General features: G+C 48.7%; 1 protein-coding gene across 2 annotated transcripts in view; it reads right to left on the reverse strand.

Moving 5' to 3' along the window:
• ADAMTS13 (ADAM metallopeptidase with thrombospondin type 1 motif 13) overlaps positions 1-24,168 on the reverse strand; it is a 255,971-nt gene that overhangs the window by 94,986 nt on the left and 136,817 nt on the right. For both annotated transcript variants that reach the window (XM_085613864.1, XM_085613863.1), the window contains exons 18-19: positions 21,581-21,710; positions 21,310-21,492 (exon numbers count right to left, since the gene is read on the reverse strand). In XM_085613864.1, the coding sequence (XP_085469990.1) occupies positions 21,310-21,492; positions 21,581-21,710 (313 nt within the window). The remainder of the gene's footprint in view (positions 1-21,309; positions 21,493-21,580; positions 21,711-24,168) is intronic.

Genomic DNA, 24,168 nt, shown 5'->3' on the forward strand with positions numbered 1-24,168 from the left:
TGGAGCATTCTCTCTGCGACACTCTGTGGGTTTTGAAAGAAAACAGGCAGTTCAATAGTTTGATTCATGTGGAACTGCGATATCACTTTGGGCATGAATTTGGGGTTGGTACGTAGTACAACCCTGTTTGCGTGAACCTGTATGAATGGCTCTTGAATGGTTAGTGCCTGGAGTTCACTAACTCTTCTTAACGAAGTTATTGCCACTAGGAAGGCTACTTTCCAGGTGAGGAATTGAATCTCACATGAATGTAGAGGTTCAAAGGGTGGACCCATTAATCTGGTGAGGACCAAATTGAGGTTCCACACTGGTGCCGGTGGGTGTCTCGGGGGAATCACTCGTTTGAGTCCCTCCAAGAAGGCTTTGATGGCAGGCACTCTGAATAAAGAGAGGTGCTGCCTGTTTTGGAGACAGGCTGCTATCGCGGTTAAATGGATACATATGGAGTTGTATGCCAGATTGCGTCGGTATAGGTGTAGGAGGTAACAGATGATGTTTTGAATGGATGCGTCCAGCGGGTTAATGTCATTGTTGTTGCACTAAATGACAAACCTTTTCCATTTAGCCGCATAGCAAGCTCTGGTAGTGGGTCTTCTGGCCTCCTTGATGATCTCCATACAGTCAGGTGGCAGGTTTAGGTAGCCAAACTCTAAGACTTCAGGAGCCAGATTGCCAGGTTCAGCTGTTGCGGATCTGGGTGCTGAATTTCGCCATGGTTCTGCGTTAAAAGTGCGGGTTTGATCCGCAGCCTTTGATGCGGCACCACGGAAAGTTCTAGAAAGGTGGTGTACCATGGTTGGCGCGCCCATGTGGGAGCAACTAGGATGAGTGTCAGTGAGTGTTGTCGCAGTTTGCGTGCCACCAGCGGTATCAATGGCGCTGGGGGAAAAGCGTACGCAAATCTGCCGGACCAGTTCATCCATATCGCATTGCCCTGTGGATGTGGGAACCTGGCGGCAAAGCTTTGGCATTTTGCGTTTTCGTTTGTGGCGAAGAGGTCTATTTCTGGATGACCCCACTGTTGGAATTACGGTTGTAGAACTGACGGATGTAGCTCCCACTCGTGCATCTGGTGGCTGTGTTTGCTGAGCAGATCCGCCATCTGGTTGTCCTTGCCGGGGAGGTGTTCCGCCATGAGGAATATGTTCCTCTGAATGGCCCACTTCCACATGCTCTGAGCCAGATGAGACAACTGTGGAGAGTGTGTTCCTCCCTGCTTTTGTATGTAGTACATGGCAGTCATGTTGTCCGTCCGGATCAACACGACTTTGTTGCACAAGTGTACTTTTAATGCCTTCATGGCCAGGAAGATTGCCATCAGTTCCAGAACGTTGATGTGCATCTTCTTTTGTTGCGTCGTCCATAGTCCCTGCACTGTGTAAGTGAGTACATGAGCTCCCCATCCCTGGAAAGACGCGTCCGCTGTCAGTATTAATTGTGGAACAGGCTCTTGGAACGGTCGGCCTTTGCAAAAGTTTTGTGGATTCCACCAATGCAGAAAGTTGTATGCCCGACCGCTCACCAACACTAGGTCTTGTAATTGCCCGTGAGCCTGATTCCATTGACGTGCTAAGCACTCCTGAAGCGGGCGCATATGTAATCTCGCGTGCGGGACTATGAAAATGCAGGAGGCCATCATGCCTATCAACTGCATGAACACTCGCGCAGGAAGGGAGTGTTGAGGTTTGAATTTTGAGATTAGCAGTTGCATGCTGTTGATCCTCACTAAATTTGGCTGAGCTGTGGCTGCCAGAGTGTTTATAGTCGCGCCCAGGTACTGTCGTACGTGTGCGGGTTTGAGATGTGATTTTGGGTAATTTAGTGAGAATCCCAGACTGTAAAGAAGGTGAATGGCGAGGCACATGTGGCTGGCACATTGCTGGGCTGACTTTGCCTGAACAAGCCAGTCGTCCAGGTAAGGGTAGACGTGAATGTGTTGTCTCCGTAGATGTGCAGCTACTGTAGCTAGGCACTTGGTGAAAACCCTGGGTGCTGTTGTCACTCCGAAGGGGAGAACTTTGAATTGATAGTGATGTCCCTGAATAGTGAACCTGAGATATTTTCTGTGTGATGGGTGTATGGGTATGTGGAAATACGCATCTTTGAGGTCCAGTGTGGCTAGGAAGTCTCCCTGACTGAGTAGCGGGAGAACCTGCTGTAGGGTGAGCATATGGAAATGCTCTGAGAGAATGTATCGGTTGAGGGGTCTCAGGTCTAGTATAGGTCTGAGCGACCCGTCCTTTTTTGGGATTAAGAAGTACAGAGAGTACACCCCTGTCCCCTGCTGGTCGACGGGCACGACCTCTATTGCACCTTTTTGCAGCATACTTAGCACTTCCTGCTGCAATAATACCAAGTGCTCCACGGACATAGGACAGTGCTTTGGCGGTATGTTGGGTGGAGTGGACGTTAATTCGAGACAGTAACCGTGCTGGATAATGTCCCTGACCCACCTGTCTGTGGTGATGGTTTTCCACGCGGACAGGAACCGCTGGAGTCTCCCCCCGACAGGTGTTATGTGGTCGGGGGGAAGGGAGAGGGCGTCACTGTTTGTTTTTGGGGGAGGACCTGGTGTTGCCGTAACCACGTCCTCTGCCCTTGGTGCTGGAGCCACGATATCCACCTCTGTTGGTTTTATCATAGGTACTTTGTGTGCACCCTTTAGTGTATTGCTGCTGTGACTCCTGACCTCTAGCTGCTCCTCTATTCCCGGGGCGACGAAAGGAGCCACTACGAAACTGCTGCGTCTGCAGAGCCCCCATTGATTTCGCAGTGTCAGTGTCTTTCTTAATTTTCTCGAGGGTAGTGTCAACTTCAGGGCCAAATAAGTAGTCGGGGTTGACCGGTTGATTTAAGATATTGTTCTGAATCTCCGGCTTGAAGCCTGAGATTCTCAACCATGCGTGCCTTCTCAACATGACGCTTGTGTTGATTGCCCTAGCCGCTGTGTCGGCAGCATCCAGGGCGCACTTGATGGATGCATTGGTAAGGAGTTGTCCCTCTCTGATGAGGAGCTCCGCCGCCTCTTTATATTCATCTGGCAAATGTTGGAGTAGTGATTCTAGTGTGTCGTAGTGGGACCTATCATAACGGGCCAGGAGTGCCTGTGTGTTGGCAAAGCGCCAGATGTTTGCTGCTTGCGCTGCAATCCTTTTGCTTGATGTCTCCAGCACTTTGGACTCCTTGTCTGGGGCAGGAGCATCACCTGTTGTTTGCGAATGGGCTCTTTTGCGAGCATTAGCAACCACCATAGAGTCCAAAGGTAACTGACCCCTAATGTACATAGGGTCTCCGGGTGCAGGCTTGTATTTTTTTTCAATCCTGGGGTTTAGCACCCGTGCCCTGGTTGTTTCCTTAAAAATGTCTTTTGCAGGTTTGAGAACTCCTTTCAACATGGGCAGAGTTTTGACAGTTCTTTCGGAAGAGGCGAAAGTGTCCACCAAGAAGTCTTCTTCGACAGTGTCAGAATGGAGTTCTACTCCATGATTGGCAGCAGCCCGTTCTATGAGGGCATTGAAGGCAGCAGTGTCCTCTGTGGGAGATGTCTTTGTGCTGTAAAGCTGCGTGTCATGGGTATCTGGTGTGGTACCCTGGTCTGTAGGGTCATCCCATGCCTGATCTGGGTCTTGCAGGTGCTCATCAGGATCGACATCCCCAGGGTAGGTGGTATCATCCCCTACATAGTCCTCTATTGCGTCTGTCTCTGAAGGCGTAGGAGAAAAGGACTGAGGATCCTGATGGGAGGGTTGAAAGCGTTCATGAAGGACTGGCTCCGACCCTCCTGGCAATTTGTGCTTGAGAGGGATTTTGTAGGAGTCCAATCCCCTCTCTGGCGTGATTTTCCGCTTGCGGAGCATCAGTCTACCAGTGTTGGCGTCGATGAATTGTGGCTGTGAAGGCTCAAAATCTGTGTGTCCAGTGGATGGGGACTGTGTCTGGCGGACACGTGTCCGGATCTCGAACATTTTCGGCGCCAAGCCAAACGTGATGTTGGTCCGCGCCGAGGGTGCTTTTGGAGCCTTGTGCGTGTCGGGGCCCGACGTAAAGCGGAGGGCTGCCCGTTCCCTGATGCGTTGCAACGATGCCGCGACCTGTTGCACGGAGAACGCAGATGGCTCCTTGGAACCGGTCGGCACCTTGGAGGTAGGCGTCGACTGTTTTGCAGCCATGGGGTCATCGATCCGAAGGGAGGTATCGACGGTCGTTGGAGTCGACGACTTGGCGGGCGCCGCTGTCTTCGACGTCGACGGGGTGGCCACTTTGACTTTGGTGGTCGGGGCCGATGTCTTCGGTGCCAGAGGCCGAGGCGCCTTGTGTGGACCGAGGGCCTTCTTCTTGGGGTCGGCACCGATATCCGCTGCGGTGAAATCGGCGCCGAAATCCCTTTTCGTGCGTTCGGAGCCGATGGCCTTTGCCGGCGTCGAAGGAGTGGAGGGCTTCGAGGCCTTCGAGCCGATCACAGCCAGTTTCACTTTTGGTTTCGATGGAACTGGTGCGACGATTGGTTTCGGTTTCGCTGAAGGGAATCCAGTCGTTTTCGTTAATAATGGCTCTTGCGAAATGTTCGAGGCCGGGCCTGAAGGCGGAGCCGAAGAACCGTGAGATTGATCTCGGGTAAGGCCCGAAGGCGATCCCTCGACCTGAGCCTCAATAGGACGTATGTTTTCGGCCTCCGTACCGACGGGTGGGCCTTCCTCTTCGCAGGAGCTATCTTCCTCGGCCCCAAAGGCCTCATTGTAGTCTCCTACCTCTTCGACGACTTCTTCTCTCTGAAAGATCACCTCATCGTCGTCGTCCGATCGGGAGTCGTGTTCGGAAGCGGAGCTGGAGTCTACGTCTTCCACGCTCTCAGCGTCCTCGTCTTCGGTGCTAAAGATGTTGGTCGGGGCAGGCGCCGATTGCTGCGCCTCTAATCTTGCCGCCCGTCGATTACGGAGAGTCTTCTTGGAGCGGAATCGGGCACAGGCCATACATTTGGACTCATCGTGATCCGGTGAGAGACATTTGTGGCATACCGGGTGGACGTCGATGTGTGGGTATTTCGCGTGGCATAAAGGACACCGTTTGAATGGAGTCCTCGATTCCATCGTCGATCGAAGTTCGATGATCGGACCAAGCGGATCCGAAAAGCTGTAAGAAGGTGCTAATGCACTAAAGAAACTAGTCGATACCGAACGGGAACAGTACCGACGAGAACTAAAGGCCTTTTGGCCTTAAACTGAGTTTTCATAACTTGAGCTAAGATAAGCACATCCGAACCCAATGGTGGAAAAAAACAATCTAAGGATGGAGAGGATGCCCATGTGCACTGTGGTCCAGGGGAGGAGTCACCTATCTCATGATACTTCGAAGACTCTTCCAGGACAAGAACGTGCAATCATCCGGACCCAACACTAGGCGGCGATCTATGCACAGATATGAATTCAGCAGCCCACATGCCTCGAACATATATATATATATCTATATATCTATATATATATATAATATATATATATATATATATATATATATATATATATATATATATATATATATATATACACTATTTTCCCCCCTTTTCTCCCATTTATTTATTTATTTATTTTTCATCTTCTTTTTTTTATTTTTTTATTTCCTTTGACATGCGAGGGGAAACTAAGATGATCATTTTAAATTCTCTAGGAGATCGTCGGCTTCCTGCACAGATTTGGCAAAGTACATTTTATTATTAAACATAATTTTCAACTGTGCAGGGAATTTTAGTCGGACAGTTGCTCCCAGTCTCTTGAAATCCTCCATTCTTTTACCCAACTCCCACTGTCTAGCTAAAGTAGTACGTGAGAGGTCCAACCTTATTTCAAAGGAGAAAGACAAATCGCCTGATTTTAATGTTTTCAGTTTAAGAGCAGTTGTTAATAGTTTCTCTTTCAGAGAAAAAGTCAGAAAATTTATTAAAATTTTCCTCGGTTTTGTCCGATTGGGATGCCTCCTAAAGGGATCCCTATGGATTCTTTGAATGTCCTTTTTTATTTCATCCACTGATTCTTCAATCTGTATCGAATCTTTAATGAGGGCCACGATGTAAGATTTAAGATCATCCCCCTCTTTTCCTTCTGGAATATTTAAAATTCGCAGATTGTTACGTCTTCCGTTGTTCTCCAAAGATTCAACTCTATCTCGAAGGGCGACTCTTCCTTTTTAAGTGTGGAGATATCCGCTTTGACCATTCCCAGATCATCCTTAAAGACATCCATGGCATTCTCTAAGGCCACTGTCCTTGAGCATAAGTTGTCAAATTTTTTCTCTAGAGATTCACAGAAAAGACGAATCTCTCCTTGATTAGATTCGGAGACAGCGAACCCTTTTTTAATATCTGAAGCCATTGTAAGGAACAAGTTTTCCAAAGAGCCCTTACACACATCTGCCTCTCCTACTTCTACCATTGCCCCTATATCCGACCCCCCATTGCCTCCTATGCATGAGGTTATTGCCATACTATTCTCTAAAGTGGCCACATTTTCAGAGTCCTTTGGTAGAGTAGGTTGATTAACTGGTAATTTAGCTAGCTGCATTACCAATCCAGGGGGGTTCAACGAAGAAGAGGAATCCAGGGAGTCCAGAGGGGAGCAAACAACAGGCAAGGGGGCAGGCATGAGAGCGGGTGACACGGTTGGAAGTGGGGGAGAATCTACGTCCATAACGGGAGAAGAGGACGGCCTTGCTGACCCTTCAAACTCTGATGCCTCTCTTAAAGCTTCCCCCTGTTTTATCACATCCAGCACTTGGGGGAGAACTTTAAAATATGATCTTAATGAGGGCGTAATGTTAATTTTAGCCTCTGCACCCTTCTTCTTTGAGGTCTTAATGCCCTTCCCCTTCTATTCCCGAGGGTTCTCCCCAATGCCCCCTCTGAACCTTTAAGAGTGTCTTCCTTATTCACAAGCTTTATTTTATCTGTCGCTTTTCCCCTTCAAAAATCTCCTGGTCATTGAATTCTTGAATATCTGTACCTTGGGCTGCCCGCAGCTTCCTGCCTCTTTTAGCCTTAGACACTTTGGGAGCTAAATTACTACTGGGCAGGGGGGGCAGTGAAGATATCGAAGAGGACGTTGGCGGTGTTGATATCCTTATTTTCCCCAAGTCCCCCCTCCGACTCCCCTGTCTCAGGCTGTATTGTAAGGAATATGCTACTTACCAGTATGCATCTGTTCTTGGCATGTAGAGCTGCAGAGTTGTACACTTTTGCATAGATCGCCATCTGGTGTTGGGCCCGGATGTTTGCAGTTTGTTTTTGTCTTGGACAGTCTTTGGAAGTCACGAGTTCGGTGACTCCTCCTTCGGTCCGTACTGCGCATGGGCTTCGGCTCCATCCTCAGATTGTTTTTCGCCAGCAGGGAAAAGATGGAGCATAGTGATAACAGTAAGAAACCCATGTATGTTGTATCTAAATAAGATAGGCTGGAACGGATACAGGTAGCCGGGGAGGCGGGTGGGCGTGTACAACTCTGCAGCTCTACATGCCAAGAACAGATGCATACTGGTAAGTAGCATATTCCGTTCGAGGCATATGAGCTGCAGATTGTACACTTTTGCATAGATTATATAGCAGTACCCAGCCCTAGCGGCGACCACTGGTATCCGTTGCAGCGGTTTGAAATAGTGTCTTTAGTACAGCCTGGCCCACTCTAGCTTTTTGCTTGGAATGCACGTCTACACAGTAATGTTTTGTGAAGGTGTGCGGAGTTGACCATGTGGCTGCTTTGCAGATGTCAGCTAAGGGTATGTTCCCTAGAAAAGCCATAGAAGCCCCTATCTTTCTTGTAGAGTGGGCTTTAGGTGGAACAGATAATGTTCTTTTTGCCTTGTGATAGCACATTTGTATGCACTTTACAATCCACCTAGCTATCCATGATTTAGAGATGGGGTTGCCTTTATGCGGTGGAGAGAAGGAGACAAACAATTGTTTAGTCTTCCTGAAGGGTTGCGTTCTTTGTATGTAGTACAGTAAAGCCCTCTTAACATCAAGTGTATGTAGAGCCCTTTCTGCAACAGATTGAGGTTGCGAGAAAAAGACCGGTAATTCCACCGATTGATTAAGATGGAAGGGGGAAATGACCTTGGGCAGAAATTTTGGATTTGTACGAAGTATCACCTTGCTGTGATGTATTTGTAAAAAGGGTTCTTGTATAGTGAACGCTTGTATTTCACTAACCCGTCTAAGGGAAGTGATAGCTACGAGGAAAGCTGTTTTCCAGGTGAGGAACTGTAGCTCACATTTATGCATTGGTTCGAAAGGCGGACCCATTAGTCTTGTAAGAACTACATTTAGATTCCATACAGGGAAAGGTGGTGCCCTGGGCGGAATTACTCGTTTAAGGCCTTCCATAAAGGCTTTAATAGCGGGCACTCTGAACAGTGATAAATGCTGTCTGTTTTGCAAGTAAGCAGCAATCGCTGCTAGGTGTAGGCGTATGGAAGAATATGCCAGGTTACACCTTTGAAGATGGAGTAGATAGCATATGATGTGCTGTATGGATGCATCTAAAGGGTTGATTGTATTGTTACGGCAGTAAACAACAAATCTCTTCCACATTGCGGCACAGTATGCTCGAGTGGTAGGACGTCTGGCTTCCTTGATAATGTTCATGCAATCAGGGGGAAGGTTAAGGTATCCAAATTCTAAGATTTCAGGAGCCAGATCGCCAGGTTGAGTTGAGCTGGGTCCGGGTGCCTGATTTCTCCATGGTTCTGAGTTAGGAGGCATGGGGATAGGTGCAGTTTTTGATGTGGTACCACTGATAGCTGTAATAGCGTGGTGTACCACGGCTGTCTGGCCAATGTTGGGGCTACTAGAATGAGTGTGAGGGAGTGCTGTTGTAGCTTCCTGACCACTAATAGAATTAGCGGGAGAGGTGGAAAGGCGTATGCAAATTTGCCTGACCAGTTCATCCATATCACATTGCCTTTGGACAATGGGTGTGGGTATCTGGCGGCGAAGCTTGGGCATTTTATGTTTTCGTGGGTGGCGAAGAGGTCTATCTGAGGATGCCCCCACTTGCGGAAGAATGGGCGAAGAACTTGTGGATGCAGTTCCCATTCGTGTATTTGTTGCGTCTGTCTGCTGAGCAGATCTGCCATGGTGTTTTGTATGCCTGGGACGTGTTGTGCCAGGAGAAAGATCTTTTGTGGAATTGCCCATCTCCATATGCTCTGTGCTAAGCGGGAGAGCTGGGGAGAGTGTGTCCCCCCCTGTTTTTGAATATAATACATTGCAGTCATATTGTCTGTGCGAATGAGGACTGCTTTGGCTGAAATTTGTTTTTGAAAGGATTTTAGGGCTAGAAAGATCGCCAATAGCTCCAGATGGTTGATGTGGAGCAACTTTTGCTGTGGCGTCCATAGACCTTGCAATGTGAGGTGTAGGAGGTGCGCTCCCCAGCCGGAGAGCGATGCATCCGCTGTTAGAATCACCTGGGGAACCGGGTCCAGGAACGGCCGCCCTTTGGAAAGGTTTGTGGTGTTCCACCACTGCAGAGAGTGATGTGTGCGGCCGTCTACCAACACCAGATCCGTCAGCTGTCCCTGGGCCTGGTTCCACTGCCGTGCTAGGCACTCTTGGAGTGGACGCATGTGGAGTCTTGCATGGGGCACTATGAAGATGCAAGATGCCATCATTCCTATTAGCTTCATGAACACTCTTGCTGGGAGAGAGTGCTGAGGAATGAATGTTTGGCGCAAGGCTTGTATGCTTGCGATTCTGGCTGAATTGGGATAGGCTATACCCTTGGAGGTGTGTATAGTGGCTCCGAGATATTGCTTTGTGTGAGATGGTATGAGGTGGGACTTTTGATAGTTCACCGTGAAGCCTAGCTGGTGGAGCAGTCGGATGGTGCTGTTTGTATGTTGCACACATTGGTTGTAGGACGCGGCTTTTATCAGCCAGTCGTCTAAGTAAGGGAAGACGTGAATGTGTTGGCGTCTGAGGTGTGCTGCTACTACCGCTAGGCATTTGGTAAACACCCGTGGTGCGGTTGTGACCCCGAAGGAGAGAACCTTGAATTGGTAATGCAGACCGTCCACCACAAACCTGAGGTATTTCCTGTGAGAAGGGTGTATTGGAATATGAAAGTACGCGTCTTTCAAGTCCAGTGTAGTGAGAAAGTCTCCCTGGCAGAGGAGTGGGAGCACTTGTTGGAGGGTGACCATGTGGAAATGGTCCGAATGTATGTATGCATTTAGAGGCCGGAGGTCCAGAATGGGCCGCAGGGTCCCGTCTTTTTTTGGTATTAGAAAATACAGGGAGTAGACCCCTAAATTTTGCTGATTGACGGGGACTTGCTCTATAGCGTGTTTCTGGAGGAGGGAGATCACCTTCTGTTTGAGCACTGTGGAATATTCCTGTGACATTGAACGGTGTCTTGGTGGAATATTGGGCGGGGTAGATGTTAGTTCGAGACAGTACCCTGACCGAATAATTTGGGTCACCCATTTGTCCGATGTTATGGACTCCCAGGCGTGAACAAAGTTTTGTAGTCTGCCCCCGACCGGAGTGGGATGGTCTGGGGGGAGCGAGGGGAAGTCATTGTGTGGGCGGTGTGGCAGAACGGGTCGTGTTGGTCTTGCCCCTGCCCTTATTGTTGTTGCCCCTGTATCCACCTCTTTGGTAGCCCTTTGAGAAGGTAGTTCTTGTAGGAGGGGACTTGTAGGAGGTAGAGGCACTATCGGTGGAGTAACCTCTGCCTGTGCTACAAAAGGACGAACGCCGAAAGGAGCGTCTAGGGGTTTGGGATTGTAATGCCCCCATAGACTTTGCTGTGTCCGTGTCCTTTTTCATTTTTTCTAATGCTTCGTCCACCTTTGGCCCAAATAGGTGTTGTTGTTCAAAGGGGTGATTTAGTATGGATGCCTGGACTTCTGGCTTAAACCCTGAGATCCTGAGCCAGGCATGACGGCGAAGCAGAACACTAGTATTTATAGCTCTAGAAGCAGTGTCCGCTGCGTCGAGGGCACATTTAATGGCGGTGTTAGTAATGAGCTTACCCTCCTGAATTAGATAATTAGCTCTGTGTTTGTGTTTTTCTGGGAGGTGTTGCATAAGAGCCTCTAGCTCATCGTAGTGTGCTCTATCATAGCGCGCAAGCAGCGCCTGTGTATTCGCAATACGCCACATGTTTGCGGCTTGCGAGGCAGTGCGTTTACCAGACGCATCTAAGAGTTTTGACTCCTTATCTGGTGGTGGAGCCTCACCTGATGACTGGGAGTTGGACCGCTTTCTAGCTGTGGACACAACTAGTGAATCTAAAGGAGCAGGTCCTTTAATGTATGCAGGATCTGTGGGGGCTGCCTTATACTTTTTTTCTATTCTAGGGTTTAAGACCCTGGCCCTGACTGGGTCCTTGAACACCTCTGCTGCATGTTTGCTAACACCCTTAAGCATGGGCAGGATGGCTGTAGATTTATCTTGAATGTCAAAGGTATCCAGTAAGAAATCTTCCTCAACTGGTTCCGTATGTAGGTCTACCCCATGATAGTGTGCTGCCCGCTGCACTAAGTGGTGAAAACCTAGTGAGTCCTCCCGGGGAGATGGCCTGGATGGATAGATGTCATCCTGAGGCACATCTGGTATGTCAGGGTTTTGGTAATCCTCCCATGGGTCTGGGGTCCCTGGGGGTGTGGGGTCCAGCGGGGCGTCCGCTGGATCATAATCTGTATCCCCGTAATCAGGTTCTGGAGACGGGGTTGGGGAGTAATGAGGTAAGGGTGTTGGAGACCTGGGAGGGAGAGGTGGTGGTAGAGGTGGAGGAGGTGGAGGAGATGGAGGGGGTGGTGGGGAGGGCACTCTGAAGGGAGATGTGGCAGAGTCCTTCCGTTTTGGCGGTGGAGGAGGAGCCGGCTTGTCAAGACGTCTTTTCTTGATAGATAAAATCAAGAGCCCAGTCTTTGGATCCTTTGTTAAGGTCTTTTGAGAAGGATCAGGTGTAAATAGTTCCGCTGGCACCGAATCGTCTGCTGGCGCCGATGTTTTCGGAGTCGAGGACTTGGGTGGTTTCTCTGCACCATGCTTTTTCGGAACCTCCGGTTTTTTCGGTGTCGAGGAAGGCTTCGGCACGGGAGCGTCGGTGCCGAGGGATTTATGCTTGTGTTTCGTCGGCACCGAGGGTCCAGGCTTCGGCGCCGGTGGCTTCGGAGCTGAACTGGGCGTCACTTTCTTCGGCGCCGGACGGTGTTTGTCGGCACCAGGAGTAGGCTGGCTTGAGCCCGAGCCGCCATGAGACTTGTGATGCTTCGACACCGGGCCCGAAGGTGGGGTGATAGAAGCTGTTTGTTTGGTTTTCCCTAGGCCCGGAGGCGAAGGTGTAACCTGAGTCTCTTTCGACATGGGCGCGGGGGTGGGAGGGGGTAGAGTACTCACGACCCTCTGCGCCGGTGTGATGTCCTCCAGGTCGGAATCGTCGGCCTCGGAAGCGCTGACGATGTCTTCCTCCTGCTCGGTGTGTTGTTGCCCCGAAGCTCCGGTGTCGTCTCCGAAGATGTCCGGTGGGGCCGAGGTCGATGAATGCGCCATGGTGCGTCGAGCTTTTCGGTCCCGGATAGTCTTTTTCGACCGAAAAGACTTGCAGGCAGGGCAGTCTCGGGCCTCGTGTTCGGGAGAGAGGCAGAGGTTACACACCTGATGGAGGTCGGTGTGGGGAAATTTAGACCCACATTTTGGGCACTTTTTGAACGGAGTCCTTTCCATCGGCCGGGACCGGAGTCGAGGAGGGCCGGTGCCGATGTGCGGAATCGAGAAAAGTGCCTCCAAGAGAGATGAAGAAGATGATTTGATGAATAATCTCGATGGACGAGGATTTTCCGTCGAGGCTGGAACTGGAATTGTTCGAAGCCGGAGCACGAAGTATCACATCCGAGCCCGATTGCGGAAAAAAACAATCTGAGGATGGAGCCGAAGCCCATGCGCAGTACGGACCGAAGGAGGAGTCACCGAACTTGTGACTTTCAAAGACTGTCCAAGACAAAAACAAACTGCAAACATCCGGGCCCAACACCAGATGGCGATCTATGCAAAGTGTACAATCTGCAGCTCATATGCCTCGTACAGAGGGCTTACCCGGTTTAATATAGCCCCGGGCCCCCAATACCTCACAGTTCTGATACTCCTGATCTTTCAGTTCTGAAATATCCAGGATTCGTCTGCTTTCCTCTGCATCAGCGACCGCGGCGTCTTCTTCTCCCCTCGCCGCTTCCTTCTCCAGCGTGAATGCTGCAGTCGCACTCCCTGTGCTGACACTGCCCACCACGCTCACTCCGCGAGAGAGACCGCCGCGCAGACGCCCGCACGTCACACACCCCCGGCCTCGCCTCCACTCCAATGCGGCCCAGAAGCAGCGCGGGAGATCCGGCGAAAACCCCCAATGCATCTCAGCTCTTCATCAACGCGTCAGGTATTCAAAGTAGTTTTCTCTTCATAATTTTTTATTCTAGCTTACACGACTCATCCTACCACAGCTAGAACATAGCTCCTGGAGCGGAAGAGCTACCGGCGTCGGCCTGCGACCGCTCAACTCACGGCCGCCATGTTCTCCTCCCGTCATCGGCTACGCTGTCTTTTCTTTCTAGATTCTAGATTGCCTTGTCATGGTTTCTGAAGAGGTCAAACTGAGGGCAAATTGATTCTTTATAGATGAGCCTGGGAATCTTTACATGAAATAAAATGTGCATGTTCTTTGATTATCAACACGTGGGAGTAGCAAATGATTTCAAAATTGATCACCCACTTCTGACTAATAACACAGGCCTTCTGTGCATTTAAACAAGCTAAAAACATTAACCTTTCGTACTGAAGCTGCTCTTCCCTGGCCATTAAGCCATGGAAAGGAGAATAATGTAACTGCAAGAACTTACATTCTGGCATAATAAGAATTCAGTGAGTCCTCAAAATAAGCCATTATGGCCCCACATATTGTCAAAAGCTTCTGTGTTAGTAAACGTCATCAGCTCCAGTAACAGTGATATCTGCCCCTGGTCTTCCACTTCCCCTGTCAAACTGGGGTTACCTGTTTTGTCTTATAGACTTCCTCATAACCTGTAGCACTTGTTATGTCTCTCGATCAGAAAATTCAAAGGCGGTGGTATCTAATTCGCAAAGGGAAGCGGTCCCCTCTGAACCCCTTTGTGAATCTTCGAAAGAGTTTCTCGGTGAGTCCGCTTTCCACTGGCCCTTTTTAAAAAATCAAAACTTTTTTTTAAAAAACAGAGTCCCATTTCCTTTAAAAAAAAAAAAGGGGGCAGCATTTTTTATTTTAAACACAATCACAGACATCGTGGTCTGGTGCCCCTTGCAGGCCACCATCCTTGTGATAGTGGCCAATCACAGGGGTTCCTAATTTGTCACCCACCTAAAGAATACTAATATTGCAGGTCATTCGGCAACCCCTTGTGATTTAGTTTTTTGTGAACTGACTTATTTGTACATAGTTCAGTTCGTAAAATCAGAAGTGAATGTGACCACTTTTTGCAAATTTTTAGTACAAAGACCCCTTAACCGCATCGCTGCTCATGACGGAACCACTCCATCATGAGCCACGGGCGCCGTGTGCTCATGACGGAGTGGTTCCGTCATGCTGCGGCTGTTGGCGGTCGCTCCGCCCACGCGGCGCTGATTCCCCGCCTGTGCGGGCGATTAGCGCGAGTGGGCGGAGTCGTGACGGAACCACTCCGTCATGAGCACAGCGCGCACGTGGCTCATGACGGAGTGGTTCCGTCACGAGCATGGCGGCGCCATGCTGCCCCCAAACCCCCCCAGCGCCGCGGCAAAATTCGTGCCGCGGCGAAGGGGTTGGCCTGGCTTTAAAAGCAGTAGGACACTTTAACAAGCATTTGCAATGCAATAGGTCTCGCATTACTGAAAGTTTGAGCTATTGGCGTTGCAAATAATAATGTTTTTTTGATTTTTATTTTTTGTCAACAAATATCCCAGCAGTAACAACAATGGTTCTTTTTTTTTAAAGTAAGCTAACAAAATCTCACTTCCAGCAAAAACAAATGGAAACATGATCAGCTGCAGACATTCTCTTTATTATAGTATTAAGGATGCAGTACCTTATGTGGCAAATAAAGGTCCCTTTACAACTCCACTGGGACACCCGATATTATGGTACTGCAATTTTTTCTTGATTCATGGATTTTATTTTATTACTTATGCTACTGCTGGGATATTTCTTGACAAATATTTTTTTTGAAAACATTATTTGCAACACAAATAGCTCACATTTTCAGTAATGCTCCACTTGTCTGGCTAAACACTAAAAAGGTGCATTTGGTGACCGAGTAATCTGAGTGTATGAGATATTAGAAAATATAACTAAAGTGTTGAGAGAATCAGGTGTAATATACCGTTTAATCGGCGAGTTCTGTGTTGTCTGTTTTTCTGAGCTGCTGTAGCCAGAAGTGAGTCACTTTGTGAAAAAGAGAAGTGAAGTTACCATATGGGAAAGGTGTCTTGATGTCAGACGTCTGCTAATGTACAACTAGCTTTCTCAGGAGCGAGCAGCGGCCCCGCACTGTGCCAGCTGCATTCCTGACATTCTTTGGCACGCACGTGTGCACTACTCGCGTTTTTTTTTTATTTCCTTTTAGCGCGTGCACACAACTCCCTGGCATGTTTGCACTTTCAGCCACAACATTTTACATGCTAGAATTTTTGTCGTTGATCCAGAGCTCACAATAATAAAAGCGATACTATAGTCTCAAAATGCATTGCATCTGTGGATTAAAAGGCAAGCCAGGCACAAGGTGTCAGACATCACTTGGGGCCACTTGGCAGCTGCGCGCCACCTCCTGCCAAGAAGATGCAATAAAACACCTTCAAATGAAGCACACACTGAAACTCTTGACTTAACAAGGCTCTTAGCTTTCCCAAAATATGAAACGCCAGAGTGAACACTCGCTTTTTTAGGTCTCGCCTGGCTATCACGTAAGCGATCGCTCAGCGAGACTTATGTAGGGGCTTCCGAAAATGCTCCCAAAGGCTTCCCAGGCGGATCGGGTGACGGTTACGCGCACAACCACGCGCATTCCATTTGCCACCAGCTACTTCCTGCGCGTGCGCCGCCTCACGCATTCAGAGAGATTTAGTAAGGGGCACAAGACCTTAGGAATGCGGTTTATGGCCAGTGCATGTGAGGCATTCAAGCGCGAAGCTGGCATCTGGCATCGGACTTGAAAGCAGTAGACTGCTTTCGCCAGAACTTTCGTTATAACTCACACCCCATATGCTCGTTCCCTCCCACCCTTCCTTTGATGTCCGCTTTTCTTGTTGTTTACAAACCCCGCCACACACTGCTGCACGCCACACACTACTGCACGCCGCACACGGCTGCACGAAACACTGCTGCACGCCTCACACTGCTGCATGCCTCACACTGCTGCACGCCACACACTGCTGCACGCCGCACACTGCTGCACGCCACACACTGCTGCATGCCGCACACTGCTGCACGCCACACACTGCTGCACACCACACACTGCTGCACGCCGCACACTGCTGCACGCCGCACACTGCTGCACGCCTCACACTGCTGCACACCTCACACTGCTGCACAAAACACTGCTGCATGCCTCACACTGCTGCATGCCTCACACTGCTGCACGCCACACACTGCTGCACACCACACACTGCTGCACGCCACACACTGCTGCACGCCTCACACTGCTGCACGCCTCACACTGCTGCATGCCTCACACTGCTGCACGCCTCACACTGCTGCACGCCGCACACTGCTACACGCCACACACTGCTGCACGCCACACACTGCTGCATGCCGCTGCACGCCACGCACTGCTGCATGCCACAGACTGCTGCACGCCGCACACTGCTGCACGCCGCACACTGCTGCACACCACACACTGCTGCACGCCACACACTGCTGCACGCCACACACTGCTGCACGCCGCACAATGCTACACGAAACACTGCTGCACGCCATTCACTGCTGCACGGCACACACTGCTGCACGCCGCACACTGCTGCACGCCACACACTGCTGCACACTGCTGCATTACTCACTGCTGTATGCTGCACAACACTGCTGTACGCAGCACGCTGCTGCACGCCGCACACTGCTGCACGCCGCACACTGCTACACACCACACACTGCTGCATGCCGCACACTGCTGCTCGCCGCTGCACGCCACACAGTGCTGCATGCCTCACACTGCTACATGAAACACTGCTGCACGCCACACACTGCTGCACGCCACACACTGCTGCACGCCACACACTGATGCACGCAGCACACTGCTGCACGCCACACACTGCTGCACGCTGCACACTGCTGCACGCCGCACACTGCTACACGCCGCACACTGCTGCACTCCACACACTGCTTTTATGCGAGTTTATGCTACTGACATTGTAAATGACAATGCCTTTTATTTGTTTTAAAACCAAAACATAAATAAAAGGCATTGTAATTTTACAATGCCAATAGCTCAAACTCTTATAAATGCGAGACCTATTGCATTGCAAATGCTTGTTTTACCTTGTTGTAATGCAAGGCAGTAACAGGGGAAGAGAAGCCGTTTACTGCCGCGAACAGCAGCATTTGTACCGTTGTGCGAACATGCACAGTCAACCCTTGGGCTTGCATTACTGTGTGCGTCTGCGCAATAGGGATGCTCACACGCTGGAAATGCTCTGCACTTCTAACGAATCTAGTCAAGTCCGAGTGTAGGGGGTACATGGGGTTTAGTCCACACGATGTGAGTGCCCTGCACTTTTAATCATGTCAAGGCTTAGTTTAGGGGGTATAGGGTTCAGTTCACACACTGTAAATGTTCCGTGCCTTACGTTCTGCCAGTGTGAATGGTGATACAAAAAGCGATAATATCCCTTCACAACTTTAGGTACGGTTCAGCCAGTCTGTGGATGTGCTGAGTTTCGGTGCACAGTTTTAAGAGTGCATTGCTCCAAGCACATGCGGTAAAGGCCCTGTCCTTCTCGAGGGTGTAGACACTACATGCACAGGCACTGTAAACTCTGGGTTCATCTCGGTTTCAGTTAGAGTCTAGCTGTGCAAAGAGTTATTCTTACACTGCAAATGTACATGATTTGGTTTCAGTTGCTGTATGGGCATACAGGTAAATTGTCCAGCGCATTGCAGGTTCTGTGGGTGTGTAGTGGAATGCAGGGCTGTGGGTACAGACTGGAAATGTACTGTACATCTAAGGCCCAGTCATGGAGTTCTGCATCCTCTGTAAATGTACTGTGCATCACAGTCTCAGTCTGTGTGTAGAGAAATGCTGGGGCCTAGCACGTGGAAAATGCCCTGCACATGTCCTGTTCAATCAGTTATTGTTGAGCCGCTGAATGCTCCGTGGCCCCACTCTGAATGCTATGTGCATGTTTACGTCAGTAGCAGTGGGAGTATAGTCGCGTAGGGAAGCGTGCCCTGCAGCACAGTAGGTGCAGGCCCCGATACTGCATGCGTGTGTGAGTGTATGTATGTGTGTGTCATGAGTTGCAGGCCAACTCAGCCGACACAGTGTGAGCTGGTGCCTAACCCTGGCTCGTCGAGGGCCCCATATCCTCGGATACACCCAATGCCATCTCCGGGGCACAGAGCTTGGATTCGGAGGCTGGTGGAGGCCGACAGTACTAACGCCAGCAGATCAGAGGCCCATCTCGGTGCAACCAGACCTTTGACCAGCACAGTTTAAAGTGATCCTTAATTGCTGGTCACAGTTGGCTGGGTGCTTTGTCATGGATGCAGCCACAGAATTTCAAAGCTACACGCTGTGTTTATTGTTTTATACTTGCCTTAGCGCTTCATACCCCTGACGGAGGCGCCGAAGTGCATTAACGGACGCTACACCGTAGGAGTGTACTTGGGTGTAAGAAGGTAGGAGGGTGGTGACACGCCATCTGTTTCCAAAGGCATAAATAAGCTTTCCACCTCATTGCGGAAGTTACACTTCTTGGGTAAAATTCTGGCATCTTCGGTTTTGAATGAAGAGAGCGCAACAAAACCCCCTCCCGGAATATCAAAGCACCCAAGGCATCACCAACATACCCAGATAAGCGGCATCAACCTATATAAAATGCAAAACTGACAAACACAAAAAGGCAGTAATTGAATAAAAAAAGGCAAAAAAGCGCACAATGTGCATGAGCAGCTAATCCGATCCTTTTTATTGAATGTATTCTGCTATATTTAGTTTCAGCACATGAACAGCTGTTACGACACAGACAGTTGTCTAAGACAATGAAGGATTCCTACCTATTCTTTCTTTGCTTCCTTGTTGGCCTCTATGTTTGTAGAGATTCGTTGTGTATTTTCTGACTACAGTTTTTCGGGAGTGTAGTATACTCCGTGTGAAAAATTACAGTGAATATATTCTTTAGTCACGAAAATGTTGGCCCCGGGGAAGCAAGGCACGGCTGCCATATTTAAAGACAAAGGGCAGCGTGGGGAGTTTCAATAATTAGAACCAGTGGTGCGCGCGCGCCACAGAGGAGCGGGGGGCAAGGGAGCACGGTAGCGAGGCGAACGCGCGCTGATGCGCGTAACAGACACAAATGGGAATGGGCGGAACAAAGGCGGACATGCGCCCGCCTTAGCTAAATTGCGTGCTGGCTTTTTTAAAGTAAAGCACAATTGCAGTCGGCGAAAGCAAAAACACACGTACAAGCGTGTGCTCAGTTTTCTGAACCCCCTACATGAGGTCTCGCGCTGCGCGAGCAGTGTTGCGCACTGTAACGCTAGGAGCGAGACCTAAAAAGAACAAGTGTATTATTAGCTGAAGCATCCAACTATGTTCCTTCAAGAGTATGATGTGTGGGTGCCAGAGACCAGATTACAAAAAAGACAGAATTGACGAGGAAAGGAAAGGGGAGATGGGTATTAACGTGTAGTGCTCAGGCACTGCTTCGGTCACTTCATTGGCTACCCGTTGAAACACGACTGAAATTTAAAATGCTGTCCATTGTGCAACAGGCCCTTTACGACTTGGGTCCCTCTTATCTGCGGGACAGATTTACTTTCTACATTCCTGGGAGACAGCTGAGGTCGTCCTCCCTGCTGCTGATGCAGCTGCCCAAATTTAAGCGTCAACGGCTGGGGGGCAACTCTTTTGCCCGTAGGGCCTGCCTTGCGTGGAATTTGCTTCCTCTGACGTTGAGGGCCATCTCTGATCCTCGTCTGTTCAGGAAGTCCTTGAAGACTCTGCTGTTTTAATTGGTCATTTGTGGTTTTGGGCTGCCTTTCTGTTGTTAGAGCCGGGACACTTTCGAGTAGCTGTGCGCTGAATAAATTAAAATAACATGACATAACATAACAATTGGGACCGCTCCTGAGAGCATACTAACCAGTTAGCTTTCAGATATTTACATTATATATAAAAAATGACTATAACATTATAAATAACTGTCATTTTAGGCACACACAGAGGAAAAGATTTGCCCAGAATACATGAACACATGCTGGGAGCATGCGTAAAACCGACATCTACATATTACAAAATCCGCAACATAGCCACTAGGACCCTCTTCAGGGAGATACCTGGTTGTTCTTGCATTCTTTTCTCCCACATCCTCACATAGAGATACCTAGTTTACCCTCTGCAGCCACCTCTAACCTAGACAAAATCTTTGGCCTGATTTACGAAATATCCATTCGCCTAAAGTGGTAGCAAATCGTGCATTGAGTGTTGGTAAATGAAAATAAAAATTGTGAACCGACCAGTGTACTAATAGTTTATTTCACAAAATCCTGAAAAGTACTGGGTTGCAATACGACCTACCTCAACAATATTCATGAGGTAAGTTGCAAATTGTAACTCACTACGATTGGGTATCATCACACAGATGGTGGCCCGCTGGAGTAAGCAGACCATCATGTCTGTGATCATATTAAAATAAAGAAATGGGGCTGAAAAATCTGTTTTTTGTGTTTAATACTAGGGTGAGCTCCCCTGGACTGCTGGCCACTCCCAAACAAACTTTTTCTTACAGTCACAAAGTGGAAGGGTTGCCAAGGGGACCCGTTCCTTTTTGGTTTGGGAATGGGTAACCACTGCCTTTGGCAATGGGTTACCACATTCTTTGAGGAGCCAGTAACCTTACAATGGTTTGAGATCAAAATTATGGTCACAAACCATTCACACAGCATTCAGAATAGCATTTTGCAGTCGTAACCCCTACAATTTTGTGAACTGCAGACTCTGCTACCACAACATGTCTTTCTACATCTCACCCTTGGTTTCGTAATCCCACAGCCCAGTTCTGCTAGGAAGGAAGGACAGAAACACACATACAAGAGATTTAAAAAATACCTCACAGGACACGGATCTGGATTGCAGACTGCAGTGGATAAAGGCTTCATGGTGATATCTCCACACTTCCAATCCGGCAGGGTCATGATCAAGTCTCGCGCCTCCTTTGCGCAGCGAACAATGCGCTCAGCTACCCCACCTCCACACGTGACACTGCAAGGTCCAAAGCCTCCTGCCTTCCAGCTGTGAGAAAAGCATGACTGCCAGTTAGCCATCTAGGTTACCACAATGCCCAAACACCCTTCCCCAATGCCTCCCTGCAAGTCCTCACCTGTGAGGGCATGGCCCTGTGTCACAGGGCTCCTGCCTCGATGGAGGTTCAGGGGTGTCAGCGCATCGTGCTGGGTCAGCCATTTCCCCTGTGCTCGCTTCAAAGCATGCAGGCTCCAGCACCCGCCGTCCTGTCAAACACAATTGCAAACAGCCTTGAAGTTATAAAAAGATAAGGAGGTATTGGTAAAAAAAATGCAAAGCTCTGTGTTTACTATGTTACCATGCACGGTTAATAATTCCTTTGCCCAACAAAGGCAACTCATTCTACCTCTCCCCTCTTGAAAAGGATATGGGAATGATTTAGGAAGAAGGTCCAATCATTGTGACTTCTTACTATAAAATGCTGCATGAGTTGCCTGGGGTTCAATGAATATTGTACTAGAGCACTGGACATACAAAAACATTAGCATGAAAAGTGTTAAGGCCATGGACAAGATAGTTTGTGGATTTTGGGACAAATCAGCAGTTCGAGGGAGGTGCGGGTGTTTTCCATTTTGTCTTTTCCCGCCAAAATATGATACAGCCTAATTACCTGCCTACACACACTGCACATACTAATGTCTGAGATAATAGGGGGCACATGATAAAAAATATTCCCTCTGGTTCCACCTTATTGCATAGCAGTGCCATCTCCCGCTCCACCTTGCTATTTTCCCCCACCTGTAGTTACTCTATATTTACTGGAAGTATCTAACACAAAACAGCATCAGAGGCTTGTCTTTTAAGGAAGGCACAACTGGTCCCAGCTGCAGTGGGTTGGTAGTTTACTGGCATCTGAAGGGGTTCAAAAGAGGAGCAGTGTTGGCGTGAGCTTTAGGAGGACAGAATGGCTGCAAGCGCTAGACTGTTCACCTACTTTGCTGTGACATCCCGAATGGCTTTCAACTTGTGCCGCCTGCATTGTTCTATAGGGCGCATTTAGTCAGGTGGCAATTATCTCTGCAGGTTTTTGAGCTCAAACTCAGCCACATGAACTGAGCATTCATTGTTTGCCGCCTCGTGATTAGTGTGGCATTTTTGGAACTGTCTGAAGCTGGAGTTGCATTAGTAACAAGAACTGAGGCAAGCACTCTGGCAGTGGCTGAGGGCTAGCACCTGCAGATAGGGCCTGTCTTTTACCTATGCTTTGGAAAAGGAGGAACTAAAGTGGGTCCTGGGCGGGTAAAAGGTGGTCTAATGACATTGGTATCAACTAAATGCAGTAATGGAGCAAGAATCATCTAGACAAGTAGTGAATGGCTATTGGCTTCTTCACAGGATCTGTATACCGCTGCCGGCGGCAAAATAGCTTAATGGTTGCTAATGTCTATATAAATCAGGATGAGTCCCGGAAGAAGATGTGGGACGTGTTCCAGAGGGATCTGTTGGGCTTGACAGAATTCCAGGGGGAGGGGGGGTTGATTCTCCTATTAGAGGACTTTAATCTTCGCGTTTCCCAGCACAGGCAGACATCATAGTTTCCAATATGTTAGCGTGTTATGGCATTCCCAGTGCAATTTTTCCAGAATGCGCTCAATCTAAGTTTGAAGGGAAAATTATGCAATTCCTTTGTGCGTTAGGATTTGTTTGCCTAAAGGGCGCTTTAAGGGGGATTTACCGACAGCCCAAACATTTTTGTAAGGGAAACAGCAGTGTTCGATTAATTATATGTTCGTACAGGCATGGTTGTTTGACCTCCTTACAGAGTTCAAGGTGTTAAGAATAAGAGGCAGAGACCACTGGGGGTTAAAATTTGCCAAAGCCGAAGCACCAATATCTAGGAAGCGGGTGATCCCATTGGAAGTGGCATTTCCTAAACGCTTAACAACTAGAAAAGGGAAAAGGTATATGGCCCAATGGATGCAGCACCAAATCCTTAATGAGTTCGAGTTTGGTAGGGATGAAGGTCTAACAATCTTTGAATGGTACTCTGAAACCATTGCTGAGGTAGTTAATCGTTTGATCCATTTAGTAAGGTTATGTAATGAGGAGGCTAAAATGGATACATTCTAAGCAGCTGTGGTTCGATAAGGAATGCTTATTAGCTAGGAAGGACTTAAGGAAAGTAGGAAGGGTCAGATGCTCCTTGGACCCTATAAACAAGACTGAGGGCTATAATTGTAAAAGAAAAAGGAGCATGAGGCCCTAGTTAGGTCCAGGAAGCACGCCTTTTATCAGTCAAATTGGGACCTCATGATTAGCACCCTTCATTCTGGAAGTCAGTTCAGAGGGGATGTAGCAATGTGTCTCCCCTGGTAAAATGTATGGTTCCAGAAACTGAGTGGGTAACCTTTTTAAGCAATATTTATAAGGCAATGGGGATAAATGTGAGGATATCTGGCCAAAATTGGGGGAGGAGGCACTTGAGTCTTTCTCTGCTAAATCCATAGCCAAGTTGATAACCTTCTTAAATCTAACCAAAGCAGCTCGGCTGGATAATCCCAGAGATGGACGTACCTGGTAACTACCGCTTCATAGGCCTAATAGAAGTTCCAAGATCATTCTTAGCTCATTAGAGAATTGGATTGAGGGAAATGAAATAGTCCCAATGGAACAAGGGGGTGTCAAGCTTGGGCATTCAACAATAGATCATTACTTCAGCTTGAG

The sequence above is a fragment of the Triturus cristatus genome, chromosome 1_2 (genome assembly GCF_964204655.1).
Source record: "Triturus cristatus chromosome 1_2, aTriCri1.1, whole genome shotgun sequence".
NCBI classification, from domain to species: Eukaryota; Metazoa; Chordata; class Amphibia; order Caudata; family Salamandridae; genus Triturus; species Triturus cristatus.